At 49.3% G+C, this 16,208-nt stretch overlaps 4 protein-coding genes across 4 annotated transcripts; all 4 read right to left on the minus strand.

Moving 5' to 3' along the window:
• Window positions 1–5,424: 5,424 nt before the first annotated feature.
• On the minus strand, window positions 5,425–8,269 carry Pdw03_0773 (Zinc finger, PHD-finger; the record flags this gene model as incomplete). The annotated part of the gene is made up of 5 exons (XM_014675138.1): window positions 5,425–6,627; window positions 6,680–7,531; window positions 7,589–7,808; window positions 7,875–7,972; window positions 8,096–8,269. The coding sequence occupies 5 exons, from the start codon at window positions 8,267–8,269 to the stop codon at window positions 5,425–5,427; spliced, it is 2,547 nt and encodes an 848-aa protein (XP_014530624.1).
• A 948-nt stretch (window positions 8,270–9,217) lies between these two features.
• Pdw03_0774 (Cell differentiation protein (Rcd1), putative) lies at window positions 9,218–10,558 on the minus strand (the record flags this gene model as incomplete). The annotated part of the gene is made up of 4 exons (XM_014675139.1): window positions 9,218–9,392; window positions 9,447–9,822; window positions 9,878–10,033; window positions 10,099–10,558. 4 exons carry the CDS (start codon window positions 10,556–10,558, stop codon window positions 9,218–9,220), a joined length of 1,167 nt encoding a protein of 388 aa, XP_014530625.1.
• Window positions 10,559–11,460: 902 nt separating this feature from the next.
• Pdw03_0775 (cell differentiation protein RCD1) lies at window positions 11,461–12,693 on the minus strand (the record flags this gene model as incomplete). Its single annotated transcript, XM_014675140.1, has 2 exons — window positions 11,461–11,540; window positions 11,604–12,693. The coding sequence occupies 2 exons, from the start codon at window positions 12,691–12,693 to the stop codon at window positions 11,461–11,463; spliced, it is 1,170 nt and encodes a 389-aa protein (XP_014530626.1).
• Window positions 12,694–14,803: 2,110 nt separating this feature from the next.
• Window positions 14,804–15,571, minus strand: Pdw03_0776 (Cell differentiation family Rcd1-like protein; the record flags this gene model as incomplete). Its single annotated transcript, XM_014675141.1, has 1 exon — window positions 14,804–15,571. One exon carries the CDS (start codon window positions 15,569–15,571, stop codon window positions 14,804–14,806), a length of 768 nt encoding a protein of 255 aa, XP_014530627.1.
• Between the last annotated feature and the right edge of the window lie 637 nt (window positions 15,572–16,208).

Consider the following 16,208-nt stretch of genomic DNA (forward strand, 5'->3'; position numbering starts at 1 on the left):
AAAAGCACCGATCTCCGCAGTCTCCCTGATCAACGGCGGCGTATCACATTGGCTCTTCTCTATCACCCCCTGATTACCTCCTCAAGTGTTGCTAAAGATATCGTCGTTGGAAGTGATTCTAATCACGTTCATTGTTGCTCTTTTCATAGTATCAATATGAGAAACAGAGAACACAGACACAGGATTGGGGAACTGATCAGCGTTATGGGGAAGAAGATCGATATGGTGATAATGAGAACCAACAGCAACGAAGGGTGAAGGGACTGACTGGATACTGGATCAAGCGACTTGGTGACTTAATTTTCTTTCCATTTTTTTAAAAAAAAATTTTGATGCCCGGAACCTGGTCCTCCCTCATAGTCCGCATGTTGCAGGGGCCCTATAGGGGCCGCAGTTGTTCTCCTATGACCTGCTTGGCTTTACCTAACAGCACAGTCGACTGTCAAAAGGAGGGTTCAATCTGTGTATTTAATTTCGGGCCTAGATGCTTTTGATCACCACGAATGCCATCTGGTTCACTAGGTCCTCAATTCTCAAAGTCGTAGTCCACAGCTTGCAGTCAGGCCATGCATACGAGAAGAACAGGGGGAAAGCCGGGCCAATGTGGAACCGGAGTTGAAAGACCGAAACGGAGTTGGCGAACGAGCACAAACGTGATGTCTTCCAAGGTTCCCCATAAACCTCAACTCCATCCTCTCAACCCCTATCCCTTTCACTTGACCAAAGGTACCCTGCAGCAGTCAACCGACATGGATGAGATGATGAGATCAGATCCAAGTTCCCAATTCCCAGACCGCCACGAGGGATCTCCTATGCAACCCTTGGAACAGCGGCCAGATTTCATTTGTCAGTCCATCCCTGGGTCTGATGCACTAGCTTCCCAAAAAGGAGCTATGGCTTGCAAGAACCTACAGGCCGCAGTCAAAAATTAAAGCAGTGTCACCAACCAACAGTTGGATCTCCTCACGATTGGTTCATAAACAAGAGAGCTGACGGTTTATCTGCCAGAATACGCTCAGACGATAGAGCGATGGAAAAGCCGCTTTTGAGCTGGCGTGCTTCCCCCCCCCCGGTAGATGCCTTCTTTTGTCCCCGCGCCATTTTGGTGGTGTTGCACTCAACCTATTGTACGTCTGCATCGTTCCCCCTCTCTTCTTCTTCTTTTTTTTCCCTGTTCTTTTGCTAATTCTCACTAGCTTTACATAGTGGCAATACCGGATGTCGATCTTCATATCGACAATTTGGGGAATAGACTTTTTTCGTCATCTCAAACCCCTCAAGATCTGAAAACGTGACATGTGTGATTTGACTGTCCCACCTCTCAGGTCCAACGATCCATCTGGTCCCGTTGCCATATTGGCGATATCGACCCGAGTTCCCTAAGAGGAATTTTAACCCCGAGGTTCCCAAGGGGAGTATAAACTCCGAGACGAGGAGAAAGGTGTCGGAGACATATCCGGATACATATTGGGCCGATAGCCGACTTGGATTGACGGATTCAAACGTTCTTTTTCTTCTGTCGTGTCCGAAGTCCAGATTGTTTTCGACCCACGGAATTACCGGACCTCGACTGTAACCTAATAGTCAGAAGCGAGTCGAAGAGATGTGTTAGAGACACTGAGATTCTAGGACCCGACGTTTTGTTTTCTCTCTTCCCCCATAGTCAACCCGACTACAAATCCGAGCCCACGGTGCCTCGAGTCTTTTCCAATCCGATGTTCTCCGTACAACGGACTACTAATCCCTGCCTAAGACCATACCAATTTCGGAGACATCTAGCGTCACCTACTAGACCCTGATCGGCTTGGCTTTCAGTCAGCTGTTCAGAGATCCGGACCTGGTTTATCTCCGGACCCTCCGTAGCCCTACTTTCGTACGTTGTACACGTTGTCCAAATCTGAACCGATCGGCAAGAAGAGTTACTCAATTTGTTCAGATAGCGGTAGGTCAGAGCTTTAGAGTTCACTGAACGCTCAATTCCATGACTCGAACGAATCCCAGGCCGTTGGGGTATGGAGTTGGATAAGGCGAGGCCAGGCGAGGCAGACGGAGCAAGGGCAAGAAGGCAGATCGTGGGTCCCAGAGTTTCGCGCGACGTCTGTGATGGTCACTCTTCCGTCACATCCAACGGCGCCAGGATTACCGAGCGTCGTATGACTCCACTTCCGCGGATATCGGCGCATTCTGAGTGGATGAAGTATGCGGCTGTGTCGGGACTTGGGTGTACCTTAGGGAGAAATCTCACTGATTTCCAATTAAGAAAGACACAGAACCCACACGGGATACGAGATGGTCTATTCGCGCTAAGGGAAACTAATGGCTGCCTCACCAAGAACCATCCTGGTCCATCTTCAAATGGAAAACGGATCCTTTACTCCGTTAAACGGACTAGGTTTCTCGTCTGGTCTAGTGGATTGAGAGGGGCAAAGGTGGAAAAAAAGGGTGAACTTCGGCTAGAAATGTCAAGAGTTGGGGCTTGAAGCATTGACCAATGCTTGGTATGGTATCTCCGTTATGCTTATTTGTGATCTGCTCAACATGGACATATGTCCTCCGTATGGAAATTGATACTGTGCTTGGTCATTCTGGTGGAGAACTCGGTACTTGGATCAAAGAAAAGGGATCGCCAACACGAATGCAATTGTCTTTCCTTTCGTATCAGAGAGAACTAATTTGATGGGGTTTAAAATAGTCACCGGTAGCTACCCGTGTCGGAGACTAAAAAAAAAAATAGGGCCGCATGCTTCCCGGGTCAACTTCGGGAGCCATTTCTGTCGACTTCCCTTCCCACTTCCTGTGATATAGTCATGACGTCTATATTCATACATCAATCTAATCGTCTGTCAAATTAACGCATCTTCATCGCTATAATATCGCAATCGCAATTCCTTTTAGAATACTCGCCGTCCAGGCTCCACAAGCGGAGCCGGGAATACCCCGAGTGGCCGGGCCAGGCTCCAGATCTCCACTCCCTGGTTTCCCTTTGGTTTCCACATCTTTGACGAGACGATTTGAGCTGCCTGAGTGGAGAAACGGCCCAATGAAAAAGCTCGGATCATCATCGTGTCTGTCGTGTGAACCTAACCATTTGCCCATGTACCGTACTGAGATTGCTCTAAGCTTATTCTCGTCATGCCAAGGAGTCCGAAAGAAGTCCGAAAGAAGCTACCGGAGTCCACTCTGTGGAGTGGTATATGGAGTCCGGAGTCATATAGAATCTCTCTTGAGATCCCGAAAGGAAAGCTCCCCCCCGACGATTTTCTGATTGGACCGTTGAGCTTCATTTTTACCGCAAATCGGTCCCCTACTATGGCGTTAAGATATAATTCCAACATAACATGATCGGGCAGGATTTGAGTCCGTGTAATATCCGGTGTCTCAACTCCGCACATCGTATATCGGACAACGTTACAATCTATTCGGCTACTCCGTACTCCAAACACGGGATAAAACCTTGAATCATGCAGGTTCGGCCATAGATCGGATCGTTAAGCTCGGAAGAGCACCCATACCCTTTGGGCCTAGCGACAATCCTGATCCACGGACATCCGTACCATGGAATCTACATTCAGATCCCATACTCACCATCGGCGTTCGGCCTCCGGACCGGCCCCGGTGGACACGGAGGTCACGGCCGTTCTTGCGGTCGAGGTTGAACAAACTCACTTGTATGTTCTTAGTTCCTCAACTTCGTATCATCCACATCCCTGCCCATGCCCCTGTTGAGAGTGAGACTCGGACAGCAATATAACAGGATTGGCAGATAGACGAGTCATGTACTCCAAACTCCACAATGGCCGTGAGATAGGGGGGGGAGGGGGAAATGAGCATGCAGCTAACGCTGCGCGAGTGAGTGAGTGCATGATCTACACCGATCGCCTTCAACTAGTATGTAAGTTGACTGCGCCGCATGCAAAACCCGGCAGAGTCGGCTAGGTGGTACGGCGACACTTTTGCCAACGGGTTTACTCGATTTTTTTTTGCTGCATTGGTAGCCTGTCTAGAATAGTACGGAGTACTCCGAACTATCGTGAACTTGGACCTGGCTTATCGGGCATCTGCCGAATAACAACTTGCTACCACCCTAAGACCCTTGTGGAATAGGACATGGCGACGGGGGGGGGGGATTCTGGTTGCCCTTTTTTTTTAAAGATTGCTATTCTAGCCGATCGCTAGGCCCAATAGTAGTGACGATAAACGAAGTGAGACACTTAATAAAGAAATGGCATAAGATGATGGAGAGACAGGGGAGAAAGGGTTCAAATGCTGCGAGCCGTGTTGGATTTTGGCTTACAGGGATGCAGGTAGTACGCAGCTCGGTATGTCAGCAGGCGCCGCGGGCTATTTAGCTGGGCAGGATTGCGTTTGGAAATTGCATTTGTGCCCAGGGGTGAATGTCGATCGACGCATCGGTCAATTCTGATCTAGGCCGGGGCATAAAACTTTTGTATCAACCACCACGTTCTTTTAGATGGATGATAGGATAGACATGCAGCTATCTTAAAAATAGATCGGGTGGTTTTTTTTTTGGGATCAACTGAAAGGGCTCGCAATAGGTTAGATCGCAAATACTAGCCACTGTTGGCTTGGTGCATGCTGTTCGATGACTTGAGTAGGGGACAGTAAACAGATAGATCGCGGATATATACATGCGTTGACCTTATCCACGCATTTTCTCTTCCATTAATCTCATCGCCATCAAGTAATTCAAAATTGAAATCCAATAATATTGTCTATTAGAATACACATGTTCTCGCCCATCAAAACAGTAGTGCCCAGGGTCAGACCATCTGAAAACGCCATTCAAGCCCCCATCCATCTCGATGCATTGAAAATCAGGAAAGACACTATGAAAGGGGTTCAAATCGCCGGCCCATCACAGTCTCAAGCAGCTCCAGAGACAATTGAAGAGAAGTTCCCACACGACAGAGCCTTGACACCGACGACAAAGGAGAAACTCACTATCAAAACACGGTACTTCAACGAGGTTGGCCTGCAGTAGGAGAACTTTTAGGAAATGCGAAGAAAGAACAAAGGAACACGAGCGTCTGCCAGACCCGCGACGCTTCATATGGCAGACTTTGAGGTTCGAGGTATGACTTGTCGTCTCATGGAAAATGACTCCGGATGATCACCGGGAAAAACACACCCGGATGAATACCATTTGCGCATATTGATCCACTCGCCCAACGTTGCGCAGAAGCTAAATCAGACGTCCGAAAAACAGTGCGAACCCACAGATCACACCGGCTCAAGATGAATTGCAATTACAAGTTGTGGGTTAAGATTCCGACGGTAACTTCACGATGTATCCAAAACGGCGATCAGATTCCCGCAGACTCAAAGAAGGGGCAAAGAGAAAGGGTATTTGGGAAAAAAAAAAAAAAAAAAAACACATGCTGTTCACAGTACTGCGCTAGAAGTTTATTGAGATTGGCTATTAGTTTCGCGTCGTGGCGAAGGAACAGGATCAGGGTACTGAGACATGGTCCCAGAGGCCAAGGGAGGAATACGATTCAGCGATGGCGACGACATCAGATGCTGGCCATTGCCCTGATAGTGGTGAGCCTGGTGTAGCATTGAAGCATTCTCTCTCTGTCGGCGTTCCTCCTGCTCAGGAGTCATGCATTTGACAGGTGGGGGGATCGGAGCATCCGGAGAGCTGCGGCCCATGAGCTTCGGGCTCGGCTCCAGTCTGTGGATGGGTGGTAGGACTGGTGCACCTGCCATGGCATTGCCAGTAAGCGGACGAGGTGACTGCTTGGTTGGGCTAATCCCCGACATAGCCATGCCGTGAGAGCTTTGAGGAGGCGAAGAGTGGTTGCCATTAGGCGTTGCGGCAGAAAAAGACGGGTAGTGGCTAGACATTGATGGCGTGGCTGCATGGCCGGATTGCGGACGCGGAGTCTCAAAAGAACTCCATGGAGATGGTGCATAACTTGGAACAGCAGGCGGGAAGCCCGCAATGGGGCCAACATCAGGGTTACCCTGCGTAGGTGACATGGATGGTTGATTTTGAACTGGAGATTTGGCAGAGTGAGAAGAGGAGGGCCGCACAGGAAAGGATCCAATGGGGGGAAGGTGAGAGGCTAGTTGCATGGGCGGCAAAGAGTGCTGAGAGGAGGATAGCCGCGGGCGCTGCTCAATAGTGGCATGCAGCAAGCCATTCATGCCCTTTGGAGAAAATGGTGCACGGGGAGGGCTTGAAGATGGAAGGGGCGTGTGATCTGTATGATGGACCCGGCGCTGGGGGGACGGAGGAGGATAGAAGTTGTCATGACCAACAGCGGACGAATTTAGAGTAGGTTGTGTTGCCGAGAGTTCATTTTGAACATTGGACAGAGCCAGATGTGATCTCTTCACGGGTGAGGGCGGAGCATCATCTTCGTCGTCCTCCAACTTTTGCTTCTTGCTGGCTGAAGGAGCAGCTGAAGGAGATGCTGAAGCGCTGACCCGGAATTTGAGAGGCGGAAGTTTGGGCCTGTTGGCATTCTCTTCTTTTCGCTTGCAGTCTCGGCAGATAAAGTGAAAGTCTTCCTTTTCGGCCGCTTCTTGCGAGATACCAAGACACTTGCTATGCTGCCAAACGTTGCATTTTTCACATGCAACACTGTGACTTCCATCATCCTGGGGAAATTGTTAGATTGAGATCCCGACGTGTTGGAAAACTGAAACTCACCAAGTTCTCGCCATACACTCCACAACCAGAGCAATCGAAGACCCATTGGTCATCTTGGGTAAGCCCTGCCAGGTTCTTTTGGGACTTCTCCAGGTCAGCCTGAAGGTTTCGGGCAGACAATCTGCTTTCACCCCTATCAATTCTTTCTTGTTCTTCCGCAATTCTTTCCAGCTCCGCCTCATGCAGCAGTCGCTTCTGTTCACGATCTCTGATGCGGTGCTCGCGTGTCATTGTACGTGACTGTCGATCTTCTTCCAGCTGATGTTGCCGAGCCTGCTCCTTACGAGCCTCGGCTAGGTCGTGTTCACGCTTTTGGGCGGCTTCGGCAGCATCTCGATCTCGTCGTTCTTTTTCTTCCTTGGCGGCAAGTCGACTGGACCTCTTGGCACCTGCGACAAGCTGCAGATTCAATAGCTCTTTTTCACGCTTCTGACGCTTGCGTTGCTGCGCCTCCTCTGCCTTCTCGAGGATGGGCAGGACATGCTCAACAATGCTATCGCGCAGGTATCTCTCATCCGCGTCCTTGGTTCTCTGGAGTGTCTCCAAGAAAGCCTGGTATTCTCCGAGTGTGACAGCCACACACTCCCACTTGAAAGGGTCTTCGGCAAAGGCTGCGACGGCATTTGCGTCGTTGGTATCCTTATTCTCCTCATCGGATCCTTCTTCCGCCGTCGCCGCCGCCGTAGAAGTACGCTTTGACGTTCTTGACACTCGAGAGGACCGGCTTTTTGCTTTCTTCTTGGGACGCTGAGGAGGGGGAGGGGGAGGAGGGTCGGTTCGACGGTAAAGACGGTTGTCATCTAGGACATAGTACGAACGCCCCTCGCGGTCCCAACCAAACTCTTCTATGCGCTAGGGAATGTCAGTATAAGATAACCAGGAGTCGAAGCTAAAGGAGACCGAGCTTACCCATTCTGTCTGCTCGGTTTCCTTTTTTTCAGGCATCTTGTCGCGAATACGGTCCGCGTTCCAGAACGTCCATACCGTCAGCTGATGGAGAACACGGATCTTGGTGAAAGTATCGAACTCCAAGAACTTGTTTGGTTCGTCATTGTGGCCGAAGGGGTTGGTGGTATCGGGTGCTTTCGCATTGTACTGGCGTCGGGTGTACTCATCGAAATTGTCGAAGCTGCCAACGCAGTAGTGTCAGTGAAACCGTCCCAGAATAGCAAGAACGATATTCAAGTATACGTACGTAAGACCGCGGTGCGAAGAAATCCACTTGAGAAGACACAATCCAATCTCTAGTAGTTTATGAGAGGGCTCGGGTTTGAGGCATTCGACTTCTAGGTCCTAGCGTGGGTCAAACGATATCAGTGATAATTGAACCAAGTGAGATATCCTTATGTATCCTTTCGTAAATGCGACATGAAGTGCAGCATTTGATCTCATCCCAGACAATCCTAATGGACATACCTCTATTCCAAACTCCTCGTCAATCTTCATGACCTGGCCAAAGATGGCAATGTATTGCATGAGGCTTGCAAATGCCCAGTTGCTCCGGAGTTGTGACAGCAAACCAGGCTCTTCTGGTGCCTGTTGCTCGGCCGCCGGGGCGACCTCGGAGTAGTTGCGCTTTCGCGATCCCATCGCGGCGGGACAACCGTTAAGGCCGGTTTTCTCAGACGTGTCCAATGAGGGGGTTCAGTGGAATTAAATTTGGGCGGAGGTAAAGCCAGAGAGGATCCAACTTCCAAATGAAAATTTCGAGCGTGAAACTGAAAAAAAGGCCTATTAAATACAAACGTTGGGTCTGGGCATTTTTTCGTGTCGTGAGGCAAGATGATCAGTAAGGCGGCGCGTCAAGGGCTTTGTCACGTGAGAAGGTGCGTTTGTCGAATTCAACAAGGGGAACTTCTTCAGAGCAAATCTACATCGATCATACAATTAATCCTGATTCTTAGACGAGTAGGAAATTATACAGATATACAATTAGACTATGCAAACTATAGAAGAGCGAATATTCATGAATTGGAGACGAGTACATTCATGCTTTTGAGAACAAAGTCGCATATACACAAGGAAAAAAAAGAAAAGAAAGCAGACGCCTGGATCTTTGGATATCTCTCGCTTTCAAAGGTCTATCTCACACAGAGCAGTTTGGGGTCATCAAAGACGAGGAGAAAATGCACACAGACGACAGCGCCAACCAGAATTCGCGCCACACGACAGAAGACTTCTGTCGAATATGAAAATCAATGACAATCAAAAGAAAAACAAATTTTTCCCACAAGCAAAATGCAAAGCAAAGATAAGGAATAGAAAAAGAAAGGGACAAGAATACATTAAACCTTCCCCTAACACAGATCACCGAACCCTCAAGAAACCCAATATAGATGCGGTAAAGAGAGAAACAACCAGGAATGAAGAAAAAAAAAATTTGGATCCGATGCCCTCAATTGATGACATACCTCACACGTTGGATCCAGTTCTTCAACCACAATTTTGCGCCTTGTGTCCGTAAACCGCCAGAAGCCTTTCCCATGCGTATCATAAAGTAAAATATTTCGGGAGAAAGAAACAGATGCTTTTCGTATGTTACATGGCTACCGGGGCTCCATCCGAGACAGTGTCGGACAAGTTGATAAGGAGTTGAGCCAGGCAGCGCTTGGTGGCTGCATCGTCACGAAGGACGGAGGAGAATGTGGCGTCCCGGAGAGGTTCAGGGAGACATTGCCGCAAGGCCTCTCGAGCCCGACTATTGTCACTGAGGCTGCATTTTGCTGTTAGAGGTGCCCACAAAGTAGGAGATCACACGAGGACTTACCGAAGGAAGCAGCGCACAACGTGTTTGAGAAGGCGGACAGTCTGTTGCTCTACCAACTGAGTGACCATGTTGCTCAAGACAGTGCCCACGGCATAGAATCTTTCGTATGTCGCGCAAATGTAGCCCAGGCCAATATCATCAAGAAGAATTTTCTGTACGATAAAGATAGCAACAGTTTTGCTCAGCTCTGATCCCGTCTCCATGATGCGAAGGCAGAGAGGAATAATCTCTGTGGTTAGAAGGAAGTTGATCACATCGGAGGAGTCATTTTTCACCAAGGCGCCGATGACGCCCAGCGATGTTAGTCGGAGGTATTCGAAAGGACGGGACTTGGAGGTGGTGTTGAGGAAGGGGTAGAGGAAAAGAGGGATGTGAGCTGCAGGGGAAATTAGCCACCGATTTGCGTGGATCAGGGTAGATATTTTGCTCACCGTTCAAGAAGAGAGTGCGGGTCTCATTGTGAGAGGCGACGCATTGCAAAAGCGCCAGCGCATTGCAGACTCGATTTGACGCGGCGGCAGTCAGCTGAGAAGGGTTCAAGAGCGGATATACCGAGATAATTTCTTGAAGGAGGGCGGTCATGACACCTGCAAGTTTCCGACCGTTAGTTATTGTAGACGGGGCTGGGCGCACGTCAGGAATGGAGCCATACCAAAAGAGTGCCAGATAACCAGAGCCAGTTCAGGGACCTGTTCCCGCTTCTTGCTCAGTTCCATCAAAGCGGATTCCCTGCGAGCTGGATCCAATAGTTCGGCGACCCAGATGAAGACCTTGCGATTCTCCTCACTGATTCCACCGTCCATGGCGGAGACCGCATTTGACATGCCATCTCCACTCATGCCGCCGGCGCCACCGGCTCCTTGCGCGGGGTTTCCAGCGCCATTGCCGCTCATGGAAATTCGGCCATAGTGTTGTTGCTGTGCTGCGGCTGCGGCAGCTTGTACCTGGGCATGCTGTTGGGCGACCAGGGAAGCGTGCTGCTGCTGCGACTGGTGTGGGTGCGACTGAGCCTGGTGGTGCTGTTGCTGTTGCTGATGCTGCATCCACGATGGATCAGCTTGGGGGTATTGATGTTGGTGGGAGAAGACGTGTTGGCTCTGCGCTTGAAGCATGGTGAGTGATGAGTCGTTTCGGAGACTCGTAATACTCCGAAGGATCGGAACTCTGGCGAAGCGACGGCAAAATGGGGGCTGGGATGAAGTTGAAAACGGGCTAGTAACGTCAGGAGTTTAATCCCGAGACAGAAATCATTGATGACTGAAGACAGTTTGCAAGGATAGTTGTAGAATGGGTTAGATAGATCGAACAGGTCGAACAGGCCGAATAGGTCGAATGGAGGAGTGTGGAGGAGGGAAAAGGCGGAAGTGAAGGCGGGGAGGTAAAGTGCCCCCCCTACCTTTTGTGTGGTCTTTTTTGGCCTTGGCCATGTCTTACTGTCCGACGGAGTACTCCGTCCAATATACAGAATCAAACATCTGCTACAAATTAAAATGCTCTATTTTCTGTCTTTTCTCCCTCGTCTGTCGTTTTTAAATTTTTTTTTTTTTTCTTTCTTCTTATTCTTGGACCTACAGCGTTTGTTAACTTTGTGTTATCAACCATGCAGGGCATCCAAACAGAGCACATTGTTGTCTGCTGTTTGCTTTTGGTAGCCTTTGCAATTTCCCATGCAGTTCCAAGGTTGCCAGTTGTTTCATGTCGATGCATGCCCGGGGGGACCAGCTATTAGACCATCTCAGTCCTTGCTAGACAGCAAAAAAAAACAGGTTGAAGAATCGTGTCATCATGTTGATTTTGTACTCGTAATCTCATATCTACATCGTGGGGTGCTATAAATATCTCTCATATCGACATCGAAAAAACGACATCGTCAATCCTGAATCAAAAACCAAGAAAATAAACATCATGCAAATCATAGTGGTACATTGGTCACGTCATAAATCAAGCGCCGTAAATGCATAATCAAATCTAGGTCTTCGAACTGAAAAACAGAGAGACTCCCTCACGTCAGACTTTATCGTGGACGGTCGGAGCGAGTGCGCGACCGTCGTGACCGTCGCGTATCTCTAGTTCGTCTATCGGAACTTTGGCTACCTGTGAAAGAAGGAAAGGTTAGTAATAATCTTTCGTTAATGGTGATGCAGGGGGTAGACATACTCCCTGTGCCCGAGTAATAGTCGGAATAGTAATAGTATGAACTTGGGTAGGAGGACTCGGTCTTGTCGTCATCGTGCTCTCTATCTCTCTTCCTCTTCAATCCCAAGCACAGAGCAAGAGCACCGAGAATAATGGCAATTGTGCCCAAGCCCCATTTGGAGTCTTCCTTTTCGCTAACCTCGCTGCCTCCCTCAGCTGGTCTGGTTCCGAACCACGTTTGCCAGCCGGCAGGAGGAGGGGGAGGAGGAGGAGGCCGACTGCCATTCGAATGGCGAGAATGGCGAGAATGGCGCTCCTCGATGTAGGTTGTTTCCTGTCTGCGGCGCTTCTTGCCGATGCCGAGTGCTGCAAGCAGGCCGTCCAAAACACCTTTAAAGCAAATGCAGGCACAGAGGAGTGCCAACAAGAACGCGCCGATGATACTGCCGATGACAATTCCTGCGATGGCGCCACCACTCAGTCCGCCACTGCTAGCGGCTTTAGACCCAATCAAATCTGCCCCGTCCGTTCCAACTGGCGCTGTGAACCCCTCCGTGGTGGTTGGGGCTGAGGTTGCGGTTACGGTGGTAGCTCCATTGGTTGTCCCTCGCACGGGAGGTGTGGCTTCTGATCCTCCTCCCGTTCCTGTAGCAGTCACAGCAACAATTGAAGAGCTCTCAGCGACACATTGACCTTCTGAACATTCTTGCGCAGCCTCGCAACAAGTCGAGCCGCACTTTGTCTCGCCGAGGTCGACTCTGCACGTGCCCGTGCTTGGAGGTGCGGTTATCTGGCTGCTCCACACCGAGGTAACCGTTGTCTGGTCGGTATTGGTGAGCGTGTAGGTCGTTGTGAAATATTGATAGCCTCCACTGCCACTACTACCGCCATTTGCACAGACGGCCTCCTGAGCACTGTTGGTAGTGCATGTTTGATCGGCCTCGCAGCAAAGCCAGTCGTTATAGCCACATGGGTTTGCACAGCGCTTTTCGAGCTTGTTTCCTTCGAAAATGTTTGCTTCAAGCGCAAGCGGGGTTGCAGCTGTGTGGAGCGAGTAGTTGAGAAGTAGGGCAAGTGTCGAGAGAAGCGGCAGGACGGATAAAGACCGCATCGCAACGAAAGGGCGAGGCAACGCTTGCCAAAACTTTGTGGTAGAATCACTCAACGTCGGGAGAGCTGGGATTTGAATTGGAATGGTTGTTTCTCAGTAGTCTTGTCTCACCCCAATACTCGAGAGACCATGAAAGATCACGAGCACAAAACGATCTAAAATTCTTCGTCAATAGGTTATGGGAATGTAGACCGAAGAAAATAAAGAAGAATGAAAGAAGACAGGAGAGGAGAGTGTTCCAATTTGTTAGCTACACAGCGTCTCCCAGCCTCTCTCTCTCCGTATAACCAACCACCCGATTTCCTACCAATCGCCTAACCCACCTAAGATATTTTTTTTTTATATATTTCCTGGTGGCTGGGATTCAAATTGAATCTACGGAGTATTTTACTCCGTACTCGACTTTGATTAGTCCAACACTCTTTTCCGCCTCGAATTACTCCATACAGGTCCAGTTGTTCCCTTCTCTGCGTCCTGTCAGAAGCGATCGACGAGTTGAATGCAGGTTTCTCCACCCTATGCTACAGCAACCAGCTTTCTGTTCAACACCGCCATTTTAGATTTTTATTTTTATTTTTATTTTTTTATTTTGATTCAGGTCCATCACTCGAAAAGAGGCACACAATTGGATTGTGTAAATGTTGGGCAGCCATGAGTCCCAAAATTGCAGCATTCCGTGGATGTCCTGGTCAGGGATATTCCGTGCCACCACTGGTGGCCATACATTGAATTACCCAATCCTTTGAATGCCCTAGAGCTCCGATCAAACTTGCAGCCAGACTCCCAGAGGGTTGCTGGAGGAACATCCTGCCTACTCCGTACAGGGACTCACAGTTCTTCAAGACAAATTCCTTAAACCGTCTCTGATTCGTATGGATGGATTTATTTCAATCTTGGAAGAGACCAAGAATATTTTCCACATGTTCAGCAACTCAGTGATGAAAACAGAATTTCACAAGCGACTCGTTCCGTTAGGAATATACCACTATTTACTTCGTCGGCGACCCTACAAATGCTTATAGAGGGGATTCTCCACTCTGTCATGTCACTCACTTGCTGACCTGACGTTTCTTTTTCTTGCTTTGGAAATGTCTCGAACAACTTGTATATTATTGTATGTCAGAAAACTACGGAGTATCTATTGTTCATATGATTGCAGGTATGATAGCTCAAACTAGCGATATTGCTATCAACCTATCCTATTTGATTTCATCCTGCCCGCTATCACCTCGAAGCCAATGGCTCATCATCGGACAGTTGCTTATTTTAGGTCCTCCATGAATAGCAGGACTATTCACATCGCCAATCTTGGCTACGTTTAAATTGAGCTTCGGACTATAAACGATCTTGCTCCCCGCTGTGTCGTGACCTTTGACCAATGCTTCCGAAGCCTTGCATGAGGTATTATTAGCTTGCGCGTGGATCGGATGGGATTCTGAACCCGACCACATGGCCCAGCTGGCATGCAGACTGAAATCGGACGAAGTAGGCAAATCTCGCAGTGTTCTGAGACTCCAAAGACCAACAACTTCAACACTGGGCAAAAGGTGCTGGTGTAGTTACGAAATGCAAATGTTGCGAAGCATTTTCAGATCTGGACAGAACAGAAGTAATTTGTCCTAACAGATGATGCTTCACACAGGATATATGAACTGGGTATGCGATGCATGTATATGCCATGTGCACGTTGATTGACGGGACACTGGTATGAAGGAAGATGTCTAGGAATGAGAGGAGATGGGAAATCACTACGAGGACTACTGGACCTATGCTTTGGTAGTAACGGAGTGAATAGAGGTCTAACACTGAACGGTAATGATGCAGATTAATATGGTAATTCATCTTTGGAGCGTTCTGTGTTAGGGAGACCGCGTCCGAATGGCATGCGGACATGAACAGCTCTTCAAAGCATGGGAACAACGCAGATCAACCTTGGTCAAACCCTTGCTTTTTCAAAGCACGCATACCAAATCAAAATATCATCCAAGTCCAACAATATATCATAAATTTCAACGGGTTCCAATTGTCCAATTGGTGATAGAATATCACAGAGAAAGAGAATGTACAAACAATGACGAACGCACGCAAAAAGTCGTTTCAAATCCGTGAATCATATAAACATACCCGCAACCCCAACCGCTAGCCCAAAGACCAGATCATGGAGACTTGACATCCGCATAGGCGAGGCATCATTCCCATTGACCTCTGCACTGCCCGTGTGGGTTGCGACGCCACTGCAATACCCCAAGTTGATACCATGGCAAGCCTCCGCACTCAAACTGGAGCAAATGGAAGTCGCCTGCGATGCAGCCGTAATAGCCTCGACTGTGACGCCCCCACCAGCACCGGCAATAGTGACACCATAGCGGCCCATCAGCACACCAGTGCACTGGGTGTACTCCGACTGACACACAGAGTAGTAAGATGAGCAAGCCTCGGCATTATTGAAAGCGGTTGGGACGACAACGAATGGGTATGCGCCGTCCAGCGTCGACCCGATACTAGGCGCTGCCCCGCTCTCGGTGGTGGTTGCCGTTGCGCCGCTGGGGAACACAAACGCGGTGCCCGTTCCTGTCGTCTTCGTTCCTGTCAGGCTGCCGGTGCAGCTTGCACCGATTGCACAGCAGGCGATGTTGTTGGCGTCATCGCGTGAGCAGTTCGTTCCGTATTTACAGCATGCGTCGGCGTTGCCCAGTTTGGTGCAAGGGTTGAAGCCACTCGGGCAATTGTTGTCGGCTCGTCTGAGAATGCGGAGGACTTCGAAGGCTCGTTTGTTGGCTGTGGCTTCTTCCGCTGCGGTGAAGGGTGCTGTCTCTGTTGAGTGGACGGGCGAGGCGAGGAATGTGGAGGCAATCCAGATCCACTGGGAAGCCCGCATTCTCGGGTTCTGGGGGGGGGGGGGGGGGGGGGGGGTGGAATGGTCGGTCCGGGAAATGAACTCGGGGGTTTGACGGAATTGATTAATTGGGGCGAGTTCAATGGTTTCTTTTCATGCTTCGTTTCGTCGTGGGAGGCGTTATCCGGGGTTGGGCTCGGGTGTCAACAAACTACTCAAAGGAGTAAGATTAGCTTTCAACGATTGCGAGGGATATAATTAAAGACTCGGCACTTGAAAATACCCAGGGTGCCTACTTTTTGAAATTTTGAAAGGAAATTCTAGAAATTCAGAAAAGATCAGAGTTGACAGAACATGATGTAGCAGATGTCCCAGGTCAGGTCACAAATCTCCACCAGGATGCCCCAGCAACCGCAGCCCGATCCTCTAGACCCGGGGCCCAAGGATATATGTTGTAGTGACCTCTATATTGTTAATCAGTTCCTATGAATGGGAGCACTGGAAATAGGAGTGAAGACAATTTCAATCCTAAACCATAAACTGTGAAACAAAACAGACACAATTTTTGGCGCTCAACGACCGGACACTGCAGCTCAACTGGTACCTAGGTACCTCCAGGGTGTATCGGGAGGAGGAGATGATGATGATGCTTAGAAGCAACCTTGAGATTCAAGCGTAA

Source organism: Penicillium digitatum, chromosome 4, assembly GCF_016767815.1.
Source record: "Penicillium digitatum chromosome 4, complete sequence".
Classification (NCBI taxonomy): Eukaryota; Fungi; Ascomycota; class Eurotiomycetes; order Eurotiales; family Aspergillaceae; genus Penicillium; species Penicillium digitatum.